The sequence below is a fragment of the Pipra filicauda genome, unplaced genomic scaffold (assembly GCF_003945595.2).
Source record: "Pipra filicauda isolate LSUMZ 115617 unplaced genomic scaffold, ASM394559v2 scaffold30_size5312502_pilon, whole genome shotgun sequence".
Lineage (NCBI taxonomy): Eukaryota > Metazoa > Chordata > Aves > Passeriformes > Pipridae > Pipra > Pipra filicauda.
In genome coordinates this window covers 1,248,546-1,267,627 of record NW_024104432.1, presented here as the reverse complement: position 1 = coordinate 1,267,627, position 19,082 = coordinate 1,248,546, and the positions used below count along the sequence as shown (strand labels likewise).

The window sequence follows — 19,082 nt, the reverse complement described above, 5'->3', positions numbered from 1 at the left end:
CACTGATTATTATAACACATTATTATATTATGCAATTTCACTGTTCACTTCCACTCTCTTTGTCTTTCATTAGTTAAAGGGAGAACTCCTCTTTCTGTCCCATGACACTTTGTGGTTTTTAAAATTTATTGATCAGCTCACTTTTACTGACTGTTTTCAAATTGTAATGGATACCTAAAGCAGAATTTCCCTTTGCGGAAGCCTTGCTGATTTTTAACACTTAGAATCAGAGATTTGTAGAATTGTTTAGATTAGAAAAGACCTTTAAAATCATCACCTCCAAGCATTAACCCAGCACTGCCAAGTCCACCACTAAACCATGTTGCTGAGTGCCGCATCTACACATCTTTTTAAATACCACCAGGGATGGTGATTCCACTGCTTCCTTGGGCAGCCTGTTCCAATGCTTGACAACCCAAGGCACTTACGCACCTTTGAATTCAGTCTGTTTGATTTTCTGTGTTTGTTTTTTTTTTTCCAAAATGGAAATGGAACTTCCTGGTCTGTAACTGCCCGGCTGTCCTCTGCAGTCCTCCTACAAACTGATACTATATCTGCCACCTCCTCTTCCTCTGGTACCAGTCTGATGTAAGCAATAAGTTACACTCCACAGTAACTTGGCAGGCAATTTCATATCAGAGCTCCTTTAAAATCACTGGATGAGCATCTAGTCCTGTTGATATATCACTGTTGATGCTATTGGCTTCTGGCCCTTCAGTTGAGACCATTTCTCATCACCTGCAGATAAAAGTTCTAGCCCTTCCACAGTGAGCACTGCTGCAGGTAATTAATATACCTTTCCTACACCAAACGTATATTCTCTGAGCAGTCCCGTTCTGTATCTATCATGTGCAGACACTGCAGTTTCCTGACAGATTGCCTGCTTCTAGTATGTTTTATTAGTAGTTTTTAATGCATCTGCCCTGGTGTTACTCAATATTTTTTCTTGCCCTCCTTACAACTTTTTATTTAACTTTTCTGACTTCTTTTCAGTTTTGCCAGTATGGATGCAGTTTCTGTTTTGAACAGTAGTATTTTATTTATAATTACTCCCTGTAATTTTTTCTTTGCTAATTCTTCTTTTAGCCTTCCCATTCCCATAAGGTTGTTTTGCTTACGCGCATTGTGATTACTGTCACACAATCATTTTCCAAAGGTAACATTTGATCCTCATCCTGTATTCTGCTAATGGCTGCACAGACTCTCCTTCTGTGATGTCTGTCCAGGGAACAGTAATTCAAGCTGTTAAAAAATGCAGCATGAATTAGAGCCCAGTATGACATTTTCCCACTTCATGGAGGCGATGTATAGCTGAAGTTTTCTGTGGCCATTGCTCTCTGCCTTACAGCCTTGCTGGTGTCCTGTAGCATGTATTATTCTAGTCAACACTTCAGTCCTAATTGCACTGTTCCTATTTTTGAAAAGTCAGGCTAGAGGGGCATTATATTATATTTTGCAACAGTTAGTTTATTTGTCTAGAGCTTTCTTTAATGTATGCTGCACTTTCCTTACTGATACTATCTTCTTTGTCTTTCTGATATTTGCTTTATCACCACATCCTAGTGGTTGTCTCCCACTTCACACCTTTCTCATGGGCCAGTCCAGATTAACAACCAGATGTTCCAATCTACCCAACTTCATTTTGTATAGTAGTATTTCAAAAAGAAAAATAATTTACAATATATTTAACTTTGGTCTTGGTCTGTTTCTGGCTAAATGGGCCTTTATTTGTTGAAACTGCTGTTTGTTCTGTTTCTCATCTGAATTTCATTGATTTCCATCCTGTTCTATATCACAGGATGCAGTATGATATGATTTTACATATAGAAGCTGAGCACTATAGTTTTGAGGACTGGTTGTTTATGCAGGCAAGCTTTCCCAAAACCTGAGAGAGAGTTGGGAGTTTTCAGAAATTTCAGTGCTCAGCTGAGTACAGCCTCAGCAGAGAAAAGAGCCAAAACTCACAACCCAGACTGCAAAGGGAGTGTGACTCTGGTGCAACAGGTATAAGTTCCCACTTATTAATCTCACAGGAGACTTTATTTAGCCTCATGAATGGAATTGATTGTGTCTCATGCAATAGTTTCAGTTTAACTGTTTTCTTGATAAACAAGTGAAAATGCAGAGGTATCGTTGAGTAGGGAAATATCCTAGGCTGAAGAAAAAACCCAAAACAACCAAGGCTTAGTGTTTTCAATACTTATTAGCTTCTGACTTCACTTAGATTTAAAACATTAAAAAAAAAAAGAACTAGATTTAAAATTCTACTGGGGTTGTAAAAATAAATTTGTTGCAAAAGAAGTATATGTAATTCAGTGAATTGTTATTAATTATTTTGTTCCAAGCCCAGCAATTCTTAGAACTTAGCAATTCAAAAGTATAGTTTCAAATACAGGCATAGATTTAAAGTGTGAGGCTCAATGTTTTCAAATCTTAGGTTTATTATAGTGTTGGTTAATACGGCTTAATACATATAAGATGTAAGCTTGCTTATAGTGAAATTCTTCTATTCAAAACTGGGTTTAAATGAAAAATCTAAAGCTACTTCTGACATATCCTCTTCCAGGTGATGCTGAAAGAGAACTTTGTGGAGGGAAGATCAGAACTGGAGAAACACAAAGGGGCATATCCTTGTCTGGCGTAACCAGGCCCAGCTCCACTGAAGTCCATTGGGGAAATGACTTGCAGCATTCAGAAGCAGGTCCTTCCTAACATGGTAGCAAAGTTCAGGTTAATCCTACTGAAACTGGCAGTCACCAGTGAAACTGTGATGCAGGTATTAAAAAATTATGTCCCTGCTTTCAGTTATGCCAACAGATGTCTGTGGACAAGAAGCTGAACAGCAAAAGGGTTGAATACTGCAGGGAAAAGAGGTACATGCAAAATCCATTTTGGATTATTTATTGCTCAGCGTGTCCCATAGTTTTGATTAAGGAATTAGGTCACTCCCACTAGATGTTTTGGAGGATTCATCTAGGCCAGGCTGTCACAGTCATGTGCAAGCCCAAAGATATGCCAAGTGCACGCAGAAAGATTTCTATGAGCACAAGGTAGGATCTTCTCCAGGAGCCCTTCTCCCAAGGCACATCTTCATGAGGGATTAAGTCCCTCTAAGAAATAAGGTACCTGAGTCACTGTGAATATCCTGGCCCCATCAATTTGATCTTCAAGTCCCCTGAGCCACGCTGATTTCAGGCCTTCATACACACAGCAGGGATGGCAGTGCAGAGCAGATATGAACAGGGCACGACATTATTGTGGTAGACTGTGCACATCTCTGGCCATGAGGCTGAGAGATAAAAGCCACTGCTGCTTCCAAAGAGGAGAGAGGTGAAACACAAGGAAAACAGTCATTTGGAAAAGAGATAGCTCTGGCTGTTCTGGGTACACCAAGAGGTATATATGCAAAGCCAAAAGATTAAGGCACATCCAGGCACACCTTTCTGGACCCTGCCATACAAGCTGTAGTATGAGGAAGCCTGGGTCCACATTTATCTGACACCTGCTGCCAAAATCAAATTATTACTCATTTCCCTCATCCACCCACTACAGAGAACTGGCAAGCACAAGTGCAATACAACACACAGCCAGCACAAGCTGACCATCTCCATTCATTCTGTATATGAATTTATGCTTTTTTACACTCCCTCACAGATCAGCCCAGTGTGAGTAGAGATTAGCATTGACTGATACGCATAATGGAACCTGCTTGAAAATGCTGTCATCTCTCTTCAGAAGCTGACAGCTGAACTGTTAAGCTAAGAGGTCAGAGTTGATTGGCTTGTGCACCAGCTGTATTCGACACTGGGAAATGTGCCAAAGGCTTTTCCAGCTCAGACCTGTGAGATGCTAGTCTGTGAGTAAGCCATACGCACAAGGGGCAAAGCAGCTCAGCTGTGTAGGTGAAGAGTGATTTAGGAGCCCCAGCAATGGCAATTCAGAGTGTCAGCACCTGTCAGACTTCTTGATCCCTTCTAGCTCACTGCACCAGCAAAATATAGATAATGATTGTGCCAAGTTCTTCTTAAATTGCAAGGGCATCTACCGCCTCTGGCACACTTCCAAATGCAGTTGTATAAATAGAACTGTGCTGGACTTGCTACGTAGTAAGGAAGTTATTTATGCTTCACTTTTTTTTTGGATCCAGAGAAATATTCTATGCATACATAGAAATGCTGTTTTCATAAGACTGAGAACCTTGGGTTTTGTCTTTCCTCCTTCTTTTTGTGTGTCATCTGCTGAACACATACACGAAGTTTATACATTTCACATTACATGTTCACATCTGCTGAACACAGAGCTTACACAGTGTGCAATTTTTTTCCACAGAAAACTGAGTTTTGAGTGAATCTTTGCAGACTAAAAAATGTCAGCAAGAAAATATCTGTAATCAATCCATTCAGAAATGTAGCACATGCAGTTCTTTGATGTCAATCACTTTTTTCTCCATACTTGCCTCTCTCTCATTGCATGACAGTTTCCTACCTTGTGACTTGGAGGTAACACATAATGAGAGTGGTTGGTTAGGTCACATGGGATAGAGAGCTGCCTGTCCTGGAGCCTGGACTACAAAGGAGAAAGAGGGCACAAATCACACAGCCTACAGCAGCCATGACACATCATTCAAAAGCAGACCGGACACAGTTGACTTCGGGCATGACATTTGCCTTTGACAAATTTTAGTTTTCCTTGATAAAAATACTTTTCTTGAAAAAAAATAGAGAAACTGTTTTCAACTGAAAACACACTTGATGAATAAAAACGTTTTCGTAAACCCCAGAAAATAACTTTCTAGTGGTTAACCAAAGTTTCAGATCTTGGTGCCTAAAATTTTTTTAAGTTGGTATCCAGGTACATAAACTAGTGGTCTGATTTTTCCCAAAAGCATATTGAACACCCTATGTGTCTAGTTTCTGTGGAGTGAGGTGCTAAGGGTTTAGCAATTCAAAATCACCAGGCCTAGAGCCAAACTTCTGAAATCTGAACATCTAAAATTAGGTAGCTACGGTCTGATCTAAAGCCTGGTAAAATGCGTGGAAAGACCCCTGATGAACTTCTATTTCTGGGTGTGGTTAATTCATCTATACTTACATGTCAGAATGAAAATTAACTTGTTCAGGTCAGGTCAAAGTCATGAGCAACCACTCTTTTGCTCGTCGTGGGCAGTCCCTGCTACACAGAGTGCCTTCAACAAAGTAGGTGGGATGGCAGAGGAAATGGAGTTAGTACAGTTAGTGTCACCTTGGCAATCCTCTCCATGAGCAGGTACTGTGCTGCATTCATGCCCTGTGCGCACTATGTGCAAAACTTCCAGAAGGTCAAATGTTGATAAACACATATGTATGTGGGGCCAAACAGCTGGAAAGCAGCTCTGCAGGGGACATGAGGTTCATCATGGACACCAAGCTGACCATGAGCCAAAAATAGGCCCCTGTGGCAGAAGCCAAACAGCCCCCCTGGCTGCATCAGGCAGAGCACTGCCAGCAGACCAAGGGAGGTGATCCTTCTTCTTTGCTCAGCACTGGTGAAACACGTCTGGAGTGCTGGGTCCAGTGTTGGACTTTGCAGTACAAGAGAGACACAGAGAGACTCCAGCAAAGGGCCATGAAGATGATGAAGCACCTGACATATGAGAAAAGGCTGAGGGAGCTTGGACTCTTCTGCCTGAAGAAGAGAAGATTCAAAGAGATCTTATCAGTGTATGTAAATATCTGATGGGAGAGGATGAAGAAGACAGAGTCAGAATCTTCTCAGTGGTGCCCACTGACAAGATGAAAGGAAATGGGCACAAACTGAAATGCAGGAAACACATTTAAACATAAGAAAAACCCTTTTTTACTGTGAAGGTGGTCAAGCACTGGAACACTTTGCCCAGGGAGGCTGGAGGAGTTAGAGCAGCTATTTACACAGAAATATTGTTTTAATAAAAATTTTTCCAAAAATAATTTGACAGATAAGCTAAAGATAAATCATTGATAGCACAGAAGTCCTTTGGGGTTCTCAATCTCCCTTACACTGCAAAGGGCTGTAAAATGCTGATGATATACATCACCAGAGAGCCCCCTCTCCTCCAGGGCTTCTTTGGTGAGCAGGAAGAAAATAGAGAGAGTCTGAGAGTTAAGGGTCAAACCAAACATCTGCATTAAGGTCCCTCAAGCTGGAAAATATTGTATTTATATGTCTGTATTTGGCTGAAGTTCTTTGGCATTAATGTGTCTGTGCACCTACATGATGCTGACTCTTCATGGCATCTGGCACTAAAAGTTGAATTGCCTTTTTCCTCAGTTTTAGGTAAATGACTTAGGCAAATAATTTATCTCATTCAAAGTCTGCTTAAAAACTAGAAATGCCTGAAAAGAAAACCACTTAGGCTGGTATTCAAGAACTTGCTTGGAGGTGATTTATCTTAATCATATTGTCAAAGTTAGATGTATGTCTACTCTCAAAAAGACTGGTGGCTAAAAGCTGTGGATGACACAAACTCTCCAGAACATTGTCTCAGCATCTCTCTCAAGCGCAAACACAGGCTGTGTGGAGAATGGATTGACAGCAGCCCTGAGGAGAATGACTTGGGGCATTGGGTAATGAGTGCTCAACATAGCCCAGCAGTGTGCACTTGCAGCCCAGAAAGCCAGTTGCATCCTGGGCTATATCAAAAGCAGCGTGGCCAGCAGGTCAAGGGCGGGGATTCTGCCCCTCTACTCCGCTCTGGTGAGACCTCACTTGGAGTGCTGTGTCCCACTTTGGGGCCATCAACATAAGGACACAGACCTAGTGGAGTGAGTCCAGAGGAGGCTACAAAGATGATCAGAGGGCTGAAGCACCTCTCCTGTGAAGTCAGGCTGAGACAGTTGTGACTCTTCAGTCTGGAGAAGGGAAGGCTCTAGGAACACCTTCTAGCAGCCTTCCAGAACCTAAACGGATCTGCAAGTGAGGTGGAGAAGAACTTTTTACAAGGGCATGTAGTGACAGAACAAGGTGCAATGGCTTAAAACTGAAAGAGCGTAGGTTTAGATTAGATGTTAGGAAGAAATTCTTTATTGTGCGGATGGTGAGGCATTGGAACAAGTTGCCCAGAGAAGTTGTTGCCCCGTCCCTGGAAGCATTTAAGGCCAGGTTGGATGGGGCTCTGAGCAACCTGGTCTAGTGGAAGGTGTCCCTACCCACAGCGGGGGGGTTGGAGTTAGATGATCTTGAAGGCCCCTTCCAACCCAAACCATTCTATGATTCTTCCTCTCTGAAAGTTGCTGGGATCACCCTGAACTGTTGATGAACCACTTCTGCTTCAGACAGTGAAGCCCACACCTCTAGTTTTTCCATTGCTAGCCCAACATGAGCCCAAACATGTCGATTTACTCACGATATTGCTCTCTTCTGGGAGTTGCAGCGTGAAAGATGAGAACTTTTCATACTGAATTATCAAGTATTCACAGTATTTAAAAATAGATTTTCCATGTCCTTCTCCAGCCATTGCTTGCATGTCTCAGTCAAGCTTATGAACACAAACTGACCGTGTGAAATAGTGATAATATAGCAGCATCTGGGCTGCAGAGAAAGGCTGCATCCATTGATGGCAAAAGTTAATTTCAATGTCTTGGCTTTCTTTTATTTATTTTTTTTTTCAGAAAATTTGCCATCCCCTAGAAATGCTGGAGGCAAGTTTGCTCTTTTGCAGCCAAGAGTAAACAGGAGGTAATTTTTTATCATTGCACTGGAGTGGGGATTTCTTGACTGGGAAGATGAGTAGCACAAGCTGCAGTGGGATGACTGCAAACCCGGATGGATGGTACAAATGGCACAGGGCAAGGGGACATTTATTAGCAACCTTTAAGCAACACACACCCTTAATAAGTGGTGCTACAACAATATTTTTGGTCTTTCCTTAAAGCCTGGCCTGTGTCTCCACTGTCAATGCCTAACCATCCCACAGACCAGCCCTGAGTAACTCAGCACAGTCCTGCAACGTTACCTGCTCCTTGCAGGCTCTCAGAGGACAAGGAGATCTGTATCAGCAACACGGCACACATCTAACTGCCCTCCTACAGCAAGCTACATTTTGTAGAGGATACTGGTTCTCTGAAGCCATTAAAATAGCAGGTGGGGAATGCCTAGGAGGAGTTTGACTACTGATTTCATATCCCAGGGATTGTGGGCCCTTCAAGCTGGCTCAAGATTTTTTAGCGGGCGACAACACTATCGCAGCAACCCAGACACAGTCACGCCTCGGCCTGCTGGGGCTGGGCATGGCTGTGCCACAGCACCTGCTGTGCCGCGCTGGACCCGAGGGAATGCTGCCCCGGGCAAGGCTCCTGCAGGACTTGCGTGCCAGAGGGCATCTATGCCTGCAGCTGGCCCAGGCCCATCCCTCCAGGCACTGCTCCAAGTATAGCTTGGCCAAAAATAGGACTGTGGGAATCCCTGTCCGAAATCCAGCTTCAGAAAACGCAATTATTGACAATGCCCCGTGGGACAGAGGTTCTCTCTGAAGTCTGTGACCACAGGCACCAACTGTGTAGGTCACTCTGGGCAGAAAAGTGTCCCAAACAGGTCCATTCTGCTGCATTTTTTTAAAAATGCAAATTAAAATGCAAGTGGGAGGAACAAGAAAACCACCACACTTGCAATATCACACTGTACCACAGTTATCAATTCTCTCGGTTAACAGCAGTCAGGCTGGGAGAGGGAAAAGGAGTGCTCCAAAGAATGGGTTTACATGGACTTTATTTAAACAAAATGTGCAAGTGAAAGCAGAGGTTTCACATTCCTTTCTGCTAAGCGAGTTTATGCCTCTTACACTGGTAAATACAGGTGCTTTCACTCCATACTGCAGTTTTACACCCTCGAGAACCTGACACTGGTGTCAAACAAGCCTGCATGGTGGGCAGGGGGATACAGCACTCACAGTAACTACCAGAGGAGAGAGACATGTTGAACAGTGCCTAAGCATCTTACATTTTACATTTTACAGCTGGATCACTACACAATAAAATGACTACATAATCACAGACCCGTTACAAACATTAACACAGGCAACAGACAGGAGAGAGTAAAAAAAAGGTTCACGACATCCTCAATTGGCTGAAAGCTAATCACCGCAGCATGCTGTGGCTGTTACTTTTCTCTGGAGACACACACTTAAATCATCTCCCAAAGTTTCTGATTGTCTTTCAGTCCTGGTAAGACTTCACAAGGAGCCACATGAGGATTACAGTAATCAGGACAATCATGAAGTTGAGGCAAATTTCTCGTGTGGATCGCTCCATTTTTAGGGAGTAATGAGGAGAGAGCAGAGGTCAGCAGGCAGAGCAAAGGAAAAACTTCAGTGACTTGCCTGGGTGTGTCCTTGAGCTCAACCTTCAGGGCATGGGCTCTTTTAAGAAAAGAGAAAAATATGTGAAGAACAGATGCATGAAGGTGGCAGGTTCAGCAAAGCTATTTATGTTGGTCTAAATAAATGTTTCAGTGGCCAGGATGCCAGGATGTCAGTAAGCACTGGGGTGCTAAGAAGTAAAAGCCATCTTTGGCAGCTTATCGCCTTCTTTGATTTACAGCACTTGACAAGAAGCATTCCAAGTGTCACCCCAAACTACAGTGCTACTGTGGAAATTAGTGCTACTTTGTACAAACATTTACAAATAAATAATGTCCAAGCCCCATTTAATACTTTCAACAGATATACATTGTAAATATACTACTATTAAGAGTTTTAAAAGTCCTATATTCATCTGCAGATTTTCTTTTTTTTTTTTTTTTTTAAAGAAACTGAGTGCAAACTATTCCTTTATGGAGAAGGACTAACAAATCTGAATTATTTATATTACCACTAAAAGTACAAGGAGAACCTAAGGTAAGACATTTTCGTTTCTGAAGAACTTCACATATTTTGTGACTTAATCCTACAGATGAAATAGTATTTTCTAAGGAACCTTCTGCCTTTCCTGCAATTTCAGGATGCTAAAAATATCATACTTCAAAAATCCCATTCATGTTGTACTCAAAAACTTTTCTGTTGGTTATTGCTTTTATTTACTTTATGACAGTAATTTTTGAATTTTATATGTTTTTGGAGTTCATGCAGAGAAGTGAGAATGCTTTATCATGAATATCATGCACTAATCACATCTGTATGCCATGTAAATAAAATAAAAACCTTTAAACAAATAAGGCATAAACTCTAGACAAAGAATTTCAGCTACAAAACCAGATTAGGCTGTAACATCTATGGTGCAAATGAGAAGCCCTGGGACCATCCCAGCATGAAGACAGAGAGTTTAAATTGAAACTGCTTTAGTTTGCAGATTAAATATTAAAAGCTCAGTGCATGCAGTTAACAAATTCCTACATTTTCAAGTTGTTTTATCAGCCTCCTGTGTCCTTGCATAAGAGAAAATCTGACCTAATAAGTAAGCCATTTCTTTTACCTTGAGTAGGTAAATGCAGCCCAGTGTTTCTGCCTCTGGACTTTGGGTCAGTGCAGATATTATTTCCCTCCAAGCTTCTGCCTATCTCCCACTCGGTCTGAATGCTCTGTTCTCGTGTGGGAGCTAAAGTAGGCTGAGGGTGGAGACCAACAAGTGTGTTGGCAAGCCAGGTGCTGACATCACCTCCCTCCCCAAATATTTTTAAAGGACTATGTTGGGCTGCAAATTTGGTCAAGGCTGTTTATGCAGTGGGCTCTGTGGGCTGATTTGCTCCTTTTTGTTCCTTTGTTGTGGTGCTGTGCTAAGGGCAAGGCTTGTGTGCAGCCCTTGGGAGTTAATTGGATTTGACAGAGAATTTTATACAATAATAGAATGGTTTGTGTTGAAAGGGACCTTAAAAATCATCTAGTTCCTCACTACCCTCACAGTAAAGAATTTCTTCCTAACTCTAAACCATCTCTCTTCAATTGGAAGCCTTTGCCCCTTGCTCTGTCACTACTTGGGTTCCTTTGGCCTGTTGGTGTCTTCCCCAGTGTGGGTAAAAGGAAAGAAAGAGCCACTTGAAGAGTTCTGTGTGCAGAAATCTTAAGATATTTCCCAGATATGGAGATCTGTCTACATATTTACCTTCTTAAGTATAATACAGCTGTTGCTGTTCCATGTGCCTATAGTTTACATAGCTTCTAAAGTTTATATGCATTTAAAAGAAAGTGAATAGGAGCAAAATATTCTTTGCATTTGAATACAAATTACAGAAATCCAGAATCATTTGCTACGTAGAAAAGTTTGGGACTAGGAGGTCTGAAAAGCACAAACCATTGCTTTAAAAAGCTGCTGACTTCTTGCATGCTCTTCCCTCATCAATTTTCAGTGCTGGTATGAATGCTCCACCTGCTTGAGCATACAGACAAGTATTTTTGCCACCCTGCAGCATTTCACCCCAGAAAGCACACTGCTCTCTGGCCTGGAGAGCTGTAACTGCCACATCCCCTTATCTTTGCTCAAGGCACTGCTAGGACTTGCCATAAACACGAACAAAAAGAAATGGCTAATTCTTTCCTTTAAGTCGATACAGCTGAACCAGAGTCTCAGCAGACCGAGCTGTACTGAAGTGGAAGCACACCCCTGCACTGCCATGGGTTTCCCCCTACTTGGAAAATACAGGTATTTCCACTGAAGTCAGAGGGGTCACTTCTGCAACACAGTGCTGCCAGATAAGTGCGAGGATCCTGATCAGGTTCAAGTGTGTAAGGCTATCCACAATGCTGGCCTTATTCTCACTGCCAAGCACCACGTGATATATAGCATGCAGATTATTTATTGATTCTGATGCCTTTTGTATATTTATATTCAGGCATGCTGGGACATACCGTAGCTCAGAGTATCCAAGACTGTTTCACGATCCCCCTCCATCAGCTCCCAGGTTTCTCCCTTTGCACTGCTGCTGGCGCTCACATCATGGTGAGATGCCCCGGTGAGGGAGGCCAGCTGGCTGGAAACCTATCCAATGGAAAACACAACAAAACAAATAGCTGTGGGTAACCAGGGGGGTGGAGGGGAGTGTTGCTTGGGTTTTGCTGGATGATCTCCATAAATAGTCTTCCCACACAAACAGTGGAGGTAGGAAGGGGCCAGAACTGTAGAAACTTTCCCTTCCATTGGTTTGACTGCCTTGCCCCTACCCTCCTACACAACCAGACAGCACGTTCAAAAAAGCCAATGTGCTGCATGGGAGTCCTGTGCTAAAATAAACAGCAAAGGCTTAACCCACCCCTCATTCAGGAGTTATACTCCTAAGTAGGTTTGCAGGGCCCTATCACAATGCATGCTCTGTTGGGCCATCCCCTCAAGGAAAATTTGGGCAATCACCTCCCACACTTATAGGGTATTTGGGAAATCCAGATTCAAAATGCTCCCTGTCAGCCAGAGAGAAGCAAGATGTATGACTGCCATGAACCTGCTCTGGTCTATTGCCTCCCCTAACATGTTCTGAAGCAGAAATCTCTGGATTTCTCATGCAATGGCTAATCTACTTCACCTTAAATCACATAAATATCCACTAGGAAAAGGGTAAAGCATTTGAATGCCATTGACCCTAATTATTAAATGTTGCACATCAGGGCCCAAATATTCCCCCTTGGGCTGTGGAAACCTTGGGGTTAGTTTTACTCTCTGGCAACAGAAAACTCAAATAATTTATGTTCTTACTTAGAACCCCTCAGCTCTGGTCCCCATGCCTGTATTTGCATTACCATACTGACAGGAGCCCCTTCCTGCTCCATCCTAGCTCATCTCCTTCTTTTTGAATGTCCTTCGTGACAGCTAGAAAACTTTCCTTTTAAAAGCAGGGAAACAATTAATTAAATGTCATTAATCAGCACACACAACAAATGCCCTAACTTGTCTCTACAGACACAGATGTTTCTCTCAATTTTTGTTGTGGATCCTACAGGAGACCATGGATGAGCATATAGGACTGCGGGAATTCATTGGTGAACCAGAGCAAAGGTTCATCTAACCCAACATACAGACTGGTATATGGGGGGAAATTTGAGGAAAGTATATAGAAACACAGCAAATGTAACATAATCTCTGCATATATATCCTCAAATGTCTGGCATTCGGTCTATGGGAATGCTAGATTGGGACTACAAACTGGGTTGAGTTTATGGCTCCCTCTTGCTCATACTGTCAAGGTGCCCACTCAACACAAGGATCTGTTCCTGCAGCTGTGGTGGCTCATTCCATGAACAATTCTAGATCAGGCAACTTGTTCATAGTTGAGCTCTCTGAACAACATCCTACATGATTGCAACACTACAAAAATGATATTGCAAATTAAAATATTCTGTAAAGCAGAGAAAGTAACTTTCCTCAACCAATCAGCAATTTGAAAGCAACTCATTTGCTAGAACTGAGAGCATCTAGCTAAGAAACACTCTTTGATTGACAGAGCTAGCCCATAGCTTCTTTAGAAGAGCCAAATTATGTCACAATTTCTTCTGATGTCATCTGACAGAATGTTTCTATATATTACATATGTGTATACACACACAGAGAGACTTGTGGAAAAACAAAAAGGCTTAGCACTGAACAGGGGGTGCAATAAACACCCCTTAGCAGTGGAATGTGCCTGGATGTTAACTGCCAATCCAACCAATGTCTGAACATCTGTCTTACACAAGCCATAGATTAGAGTTGCCCGTGGTTGAAACTTCTGCCCCCTCTCCTCACCCTCCAAAAAAACCCCACATACTCCTGCTGTTTATGAACAAAAAGCACAAAGACCTTAAAGGCTGTATCTTTAAAAGGATGGTTTATTTACCCAAGTGGTTTAGTGCGGATTAGGAAAGCAGAAAGAAGAAAAAGAGAATTATAAAGTGTTTCTACTTTAAATGCTAATCCAGAGGTTTAGATGCCATGTTGAATATTTTTCTCTTTGGCAGTTTTTCTTCTTTTTCTGACAGATACGGATGTTCTCAGCTTTCATATGGCCCATGCCAAAGCTCCCTCTTCATGCCTCGCATACTCAAACTTAAGGCTCTAGTCTATATTTAAAGTTGCTGTAACTATCTCAGGTTCTTTCCAACCTACTAAACAAATATCATGGAATCTTTCAAAGCCATTCTTACACAGTTACAGTAGATTGTGTTCATTTTTGTTCTTAGCATTACCTTTCTCACTAAGTGTGGTATATTTATTTTTAAAATCTGCTATTAATTCGTTCATTTTTAAATTGGCACCTACTCTCTAGTGTAATCACAAGTATCTTCTCATTAACCATTTGAAACACTGATGTCTTATCTGTATGAAGTCAGGTTTACAGAAACATGCAGTGCTTGTAATCACAGCATGTATTTCACATACAACTATCACATCTGTCTATAGGAACTGAAGACTGCTCAACAGATCTTAAATCTGATGATTTACAGGACTTGTAAACAGACCCCACCACTCTGCAAAAAGGAACCTGAATATTACCATGTCTTGGGTTTAGGCTCCTACATCAGGATCCTACCTGCCAGGAAGGTGTGAGACCTGTGGCTCTCAGCACGATGGCTGCATGACTACAGCACAGAGCCTCACACAGAACCTGTCAGCATAGCCTGCCTTAAAAGACTTAGCGAAGGAAAACCAGGCTCTTAACACTCGCAAGTCGTCTGCCTGTTGTAGATGTCTGCCGTAGGGTCAGCCTCCCTAAACTCCATCGATTACCTTCAAAGGGAGTTTGGGGGGACTAAGAAGGCTGGACTTGGCCAAGTGGCAGAGGTCTATCTTTTTAGCAGATGAACCTACCTAATACCCCAAGAAAGGATTCACACCACAAACAGAGTGAATAGGATACTATGGGTCAAAGCAAGTCTTAAGTGCTTTTATCATTTGAGAGCCAGGTACTTTTCCTGGGACTGCAGAGAGATGGTACAGTCTACTTAGAATAGGTGGCATTAGCCCAGCTTTCAACCAAAATAGAGTTGATTTAGATTAGATATAAGGAAGAAATTCTTCACTATGAGTGTAGTGAGGCACTGGAACAAGTTGCCCAGAGAAGCTGTGGATGCCTCATCCCTGGAAGTGTTCAAGGTCAGATTGGATGGGGCCCTGAGCAACCTGGTCTTGTGGAAGGTGTTCTTGCCTGCAGCAGGGAACTACATGATCTTTGAGGTTCCTTCCAACTCAAACCATTGTATGATTCTATGAAATCACTGAAAATATTGATGAATAAGACTTCCAAATTTAAATTATCACAGAACCCTCTCTTACAATCTGTCCAGCAGCACATTTCAAGCTGATGTGGAAGAGCATGGCCACAGTAACCTGCATCTCTGTGACCTTGATCCTGATTCCTGAAATTAGCTTTACAGGCATTTAAGCTCAAAACCCTCACCATATCTTCCACCAATACTGTCTGGACAAGGAAGTGTAGCAACAGCATAGCCCAGTGCATAACTGATTTCTGAGTGGAAGAGGAAATTTCTACCGGTGGTGGAGGGAAGACTTTGGTGCATGAGGGTCAGAGGCACAGGAGGAGAAGTCCAGCTTTCTGTACTCAGGCCTTGATGTTCAGTGCTCTTTCATCAAGAATGACTGATGTCCTTGAAGCTGTCACCATGTCAAAAGTCTCCTGGAACACAGAGCAACAAGGGGGGCTGTGAACCTACAACCTCTTGGTTGCATCCTTGTAACTGATTGTATAAGAAAAGACAGGGTGCTTATCTCCAAAAACAAAGGCGGAAACTTACTTTAAAGTTGCTTCTGAGTGGGAGTTTGGCCATGAGATTCCACTGATGTCAGGCAGGTTCTCTCCTTACTCTACCACAGAGTGAGGTATCTGTGCATTCACAGCCTGGTTTGATCTTTTCCATGGAAAGAAGTGAGTCTTCAATAAACTATGTCCTGGCACCATGTAGAAATATAATTTTTATCTCTGTGAACAACTATATCAGCACTATTGGTATGTGACAAGCTTTCAGCTTAACTCATACAGCTGTTGTGTGAGTTCTTGCATCTCTGAAGTAATTTACAGGGCAGCCTGTAACTCCTCCTGTGAGGAAGGTTTGTCTTTAGTTACTAGGTAGCCAACAGCAGTTGTACCAACACACTCCGGTGTTTTCAGCCAGAAAAAAACACACAGTGTTTGTGTGGTTTTACAGGGCTATGGGCCAATGAACATCTCTGAAATTTCACAGCCCAACTCTGCTGCAATGTGCAAATGACACAGCTGCCCTCACCCCTCGTGTGGTGTGTGGTCCCTCCTCCTCTGTGGGAGAGGATGCTTCATATTTACCACAGAACGACAAACACAAATGCCATGGAGCAGGTGCTGCATTTCAAGAAAGCAGCACTGTTTCTCCTCAAACAGACAGTATCCTGCCCAATTACTCATGAAAAAGCAGTGGCAGCCACAGAGAAGTGTTAAACATCCCTGATTGGCTATAAAAATACAGAGGGGTATGCTCCAGAAGGGTGATGGGGGCTGTTCTCGAGGATAGGGACTACTGAAGAGTGCTGCAGTGGAGCAGGTAATACCTGGAACAGGAGTAAGACAACCAGCTTTTGCAAGATTTAGATGTGCTCTACAAATGTAAATGGGTGTAATGAACAGATAAACTGCCACTAAACAGTACCTAAAATATGTCTCTTCTGGCCAACCACTACCACAAAGACCCCTTGCAGAGAGATGCTGTCACTAACATTTCTGTGTGATTTATTGAGACAAATCCAAAGCCAATATTATTTTGCAAGGAAAGCTCATTAAGGATCTCAACCTTCTCTCATTGAATTTCAGAGAAATCTTGCTATGGGTTTTAGCAAGGACTGAGCTTAGCCCTAAGCATATAGTGGCATTGCTTAGTGTTTGTTAGGACAAAAAGAGCTAATAAGGACTGGAGTGACATGATGGGGAGGGAAGGCAGGAGCAGATCCTCACTCAGCACCGGTTCACCCTTCATTTTTGAGGTGCTTATATACAGCCAAAGAGAGTCAAGAGGTCTCTAATCAGAGCAGTCATTGACCTTCGTGAGTGGAATGAAATCTGAAATTAATCTTGGCTCACTACAATGCAGATCAGAGTTTTGTATCCAACTAATGGAAAGAAATTGTTGTTCTTTCTTGGAGCAATGTACTATTATGGAATAAATGAGAAGAAGTCAAACACACATACTCTCAGCAATTCGGCAACCCCTTCCCTCTCCAGGATCCAAATGTTTGCTCCAGGCTATGAAATGTAGCTGAAAATTCTTTTGAGACTGTCAGGATCTATCCCAGAAAAACAGTTTGAACAGCCAAATTAGTGTAACAGCCCAAACCAGCACCCTCAGTCTGGTTCCCCCTGTGCTTCTTCTTTCCTCTTACTTAGTCAAAATCCACATTCATTATAATTAGACACGTGGAGGTTGGTCTCCCAGTCTGTTTTGCTAGACATACGTTTGGGGTCTTTGAAAGAGAAGTGTTAAGACTGAACAATAACTTTTAACAGGGCAACTGGCCAGTAATATATTGGGAGCAAAGTCTTTTAACACTAGGTAGCTAAAACACTAAGGTTAAGCTTCTTCTTCCATTTGTGGTAAATATTCCTTTTCCTCTTCTTGTCTTAGTAATCACAGTTGAAGAGTTAAATCCACTTCTTGCTTTCTACAAAATCAATTAACACATCTCGGCATGAGCAGATGGAGGCTTCGCTACCTGAGGGTATACAACTGCAGACAGACAGCAGCAAGTGAGCAGTACAGACACCTACGCTCATGCCTACAGACTCAAGTGTTATATGGCTAAGGGACAAAAAAAAGGAGATCCGCTCCCTGCTCAACTATCATACCTTTCCTTGGGAGGATCATACCCTCTACTAACACATTATCTTTTATTCCCTTCCCTGAAACAGAAAATTATTTGTTTTACCCTCCTGGGGTTTGGTTAGGCAACTTCTAATATCAAACTTGGGCACTACTAAACCAGCTGGCAGCATGACTCTCTCTGGATCAGGCCATGGACATAATCCTGCAGCAGTGAACAGCTGATCTGCCAGTGCACAGTCAGTGTTTATGGCAGCTGGAGCCAGGCACCTCACCTTCCCATCACCCTTGGGTGTGCTCCTCAGTGCTACTCATTTCACACAGTGCAAAGCTTGCACAGGTGGTTACAAGATGCTCTGCATGAAAGTGCTGTGTTGAAAGTATTGGCTTAATGCACTTCTGGCATCTGCCCCTCTGAAATACCTTCCAATTCTTCTTTATAGGAAAACATGTTATCTGTCATCTTCCAGACCTTTCTGCATCACAGGAAATGCCTTCCAGGTAGGTGGTCTGGCTAAACTAGCATCAGGAATGAATTCCAACTCATTGTAGAACATGAGCTGACAGTGTACTTAGGTGGCCAAGAAGGCCAATGGCATCCTGACCTGTACCAGCAATAGTGTGGCCAGCAGGACCAGGCAATATTGTTCTGGACCCCTCAGTGCAAGAAAGACGTTTAGGTGCTGGGGTGTGTCCAGAGAAGGGCAATGGAGCTGGGGAAGGGAATATAGCACAATTCTTATGAGGAGTGGCTGAGGGAGTCGGGGGTGTTTAGCCTGCAGAAGAGGAGGCTCAGGAGGGACCTTATCACTCTGTGCAACTCCCTGAAAGAAGGTTGTAGCGAGGAGGGAGTTGGCCTCTTCTCCCAGGTAATAAGTGACACAAGAGGAAATGGCCTCAAGTTGAACCAGGGGAGGTTTAGACTGGATATTAGGAAAAATTTCTTCATTGAAAGGGTTGTCAAGCACTGGAACGGGCTGCCCGGGGAAGTGGTGGAGTCACCATCCCTGCAGATGCTTAAAAGCGTGTAGATGTGTCACCAAGGGACAGTGTGACATGGTTTAGTGGTGAATACAGCAGTGCTGGGTTAACAGCTGGACACAATGACCTTAGAGGTCTTTTCCAACCTAAATGATGGTGTGATTGTAACTCTTCCTTGCAAGGGAGGGTCAGGAATGCAGGTCAGTGCACTCTTTGGCTTGATTCAATAATATTAACAAAATCAGTACTTTGCCCATACCTAGCAACCACCTGACACCTAGCATACTGTCAGGCTGGATGACCTGTGTCAACCCTGGCTAGTAAAAGGATCTCTTAATCCAGCAGGAATAGCCAGGGAACCACACTCTGATCCTCTGCAGACCTCCTGTGG

At 42.7% G+C, this 19,082-nt stretch overlaps 1 protein-coding gene across 1 annotated transcript; it reads right to left on the bottom strand.

The window, feature by feature from the left end:
- Positions 1–8,704: 8,704 nt before the first annotated feature.
- Positions 8,705–10,490, bottom strand: SLN (sarcolipin). The gene is made up of 2 exons (XM_027712742.2): positions 10,422–10,490; positions 8,705–9,370 (listed from the first exon to the last, which is right to left on the bottom strand). Exon 2 carries the CDS (start codon positions 9,261–9,263, stop codon positions 9,168–9,170), a length of 96 nt encoding a protein of 31 aa, XP_027568543.1. The 5' UTR covers positions 9,264–9,370; positions 10,422–10,490; the 3' UTR covers positions 8,705–9,167.
- Between the last annotated feature and the right edge of the window lie 8,592 nt (positions 10,491–19,082).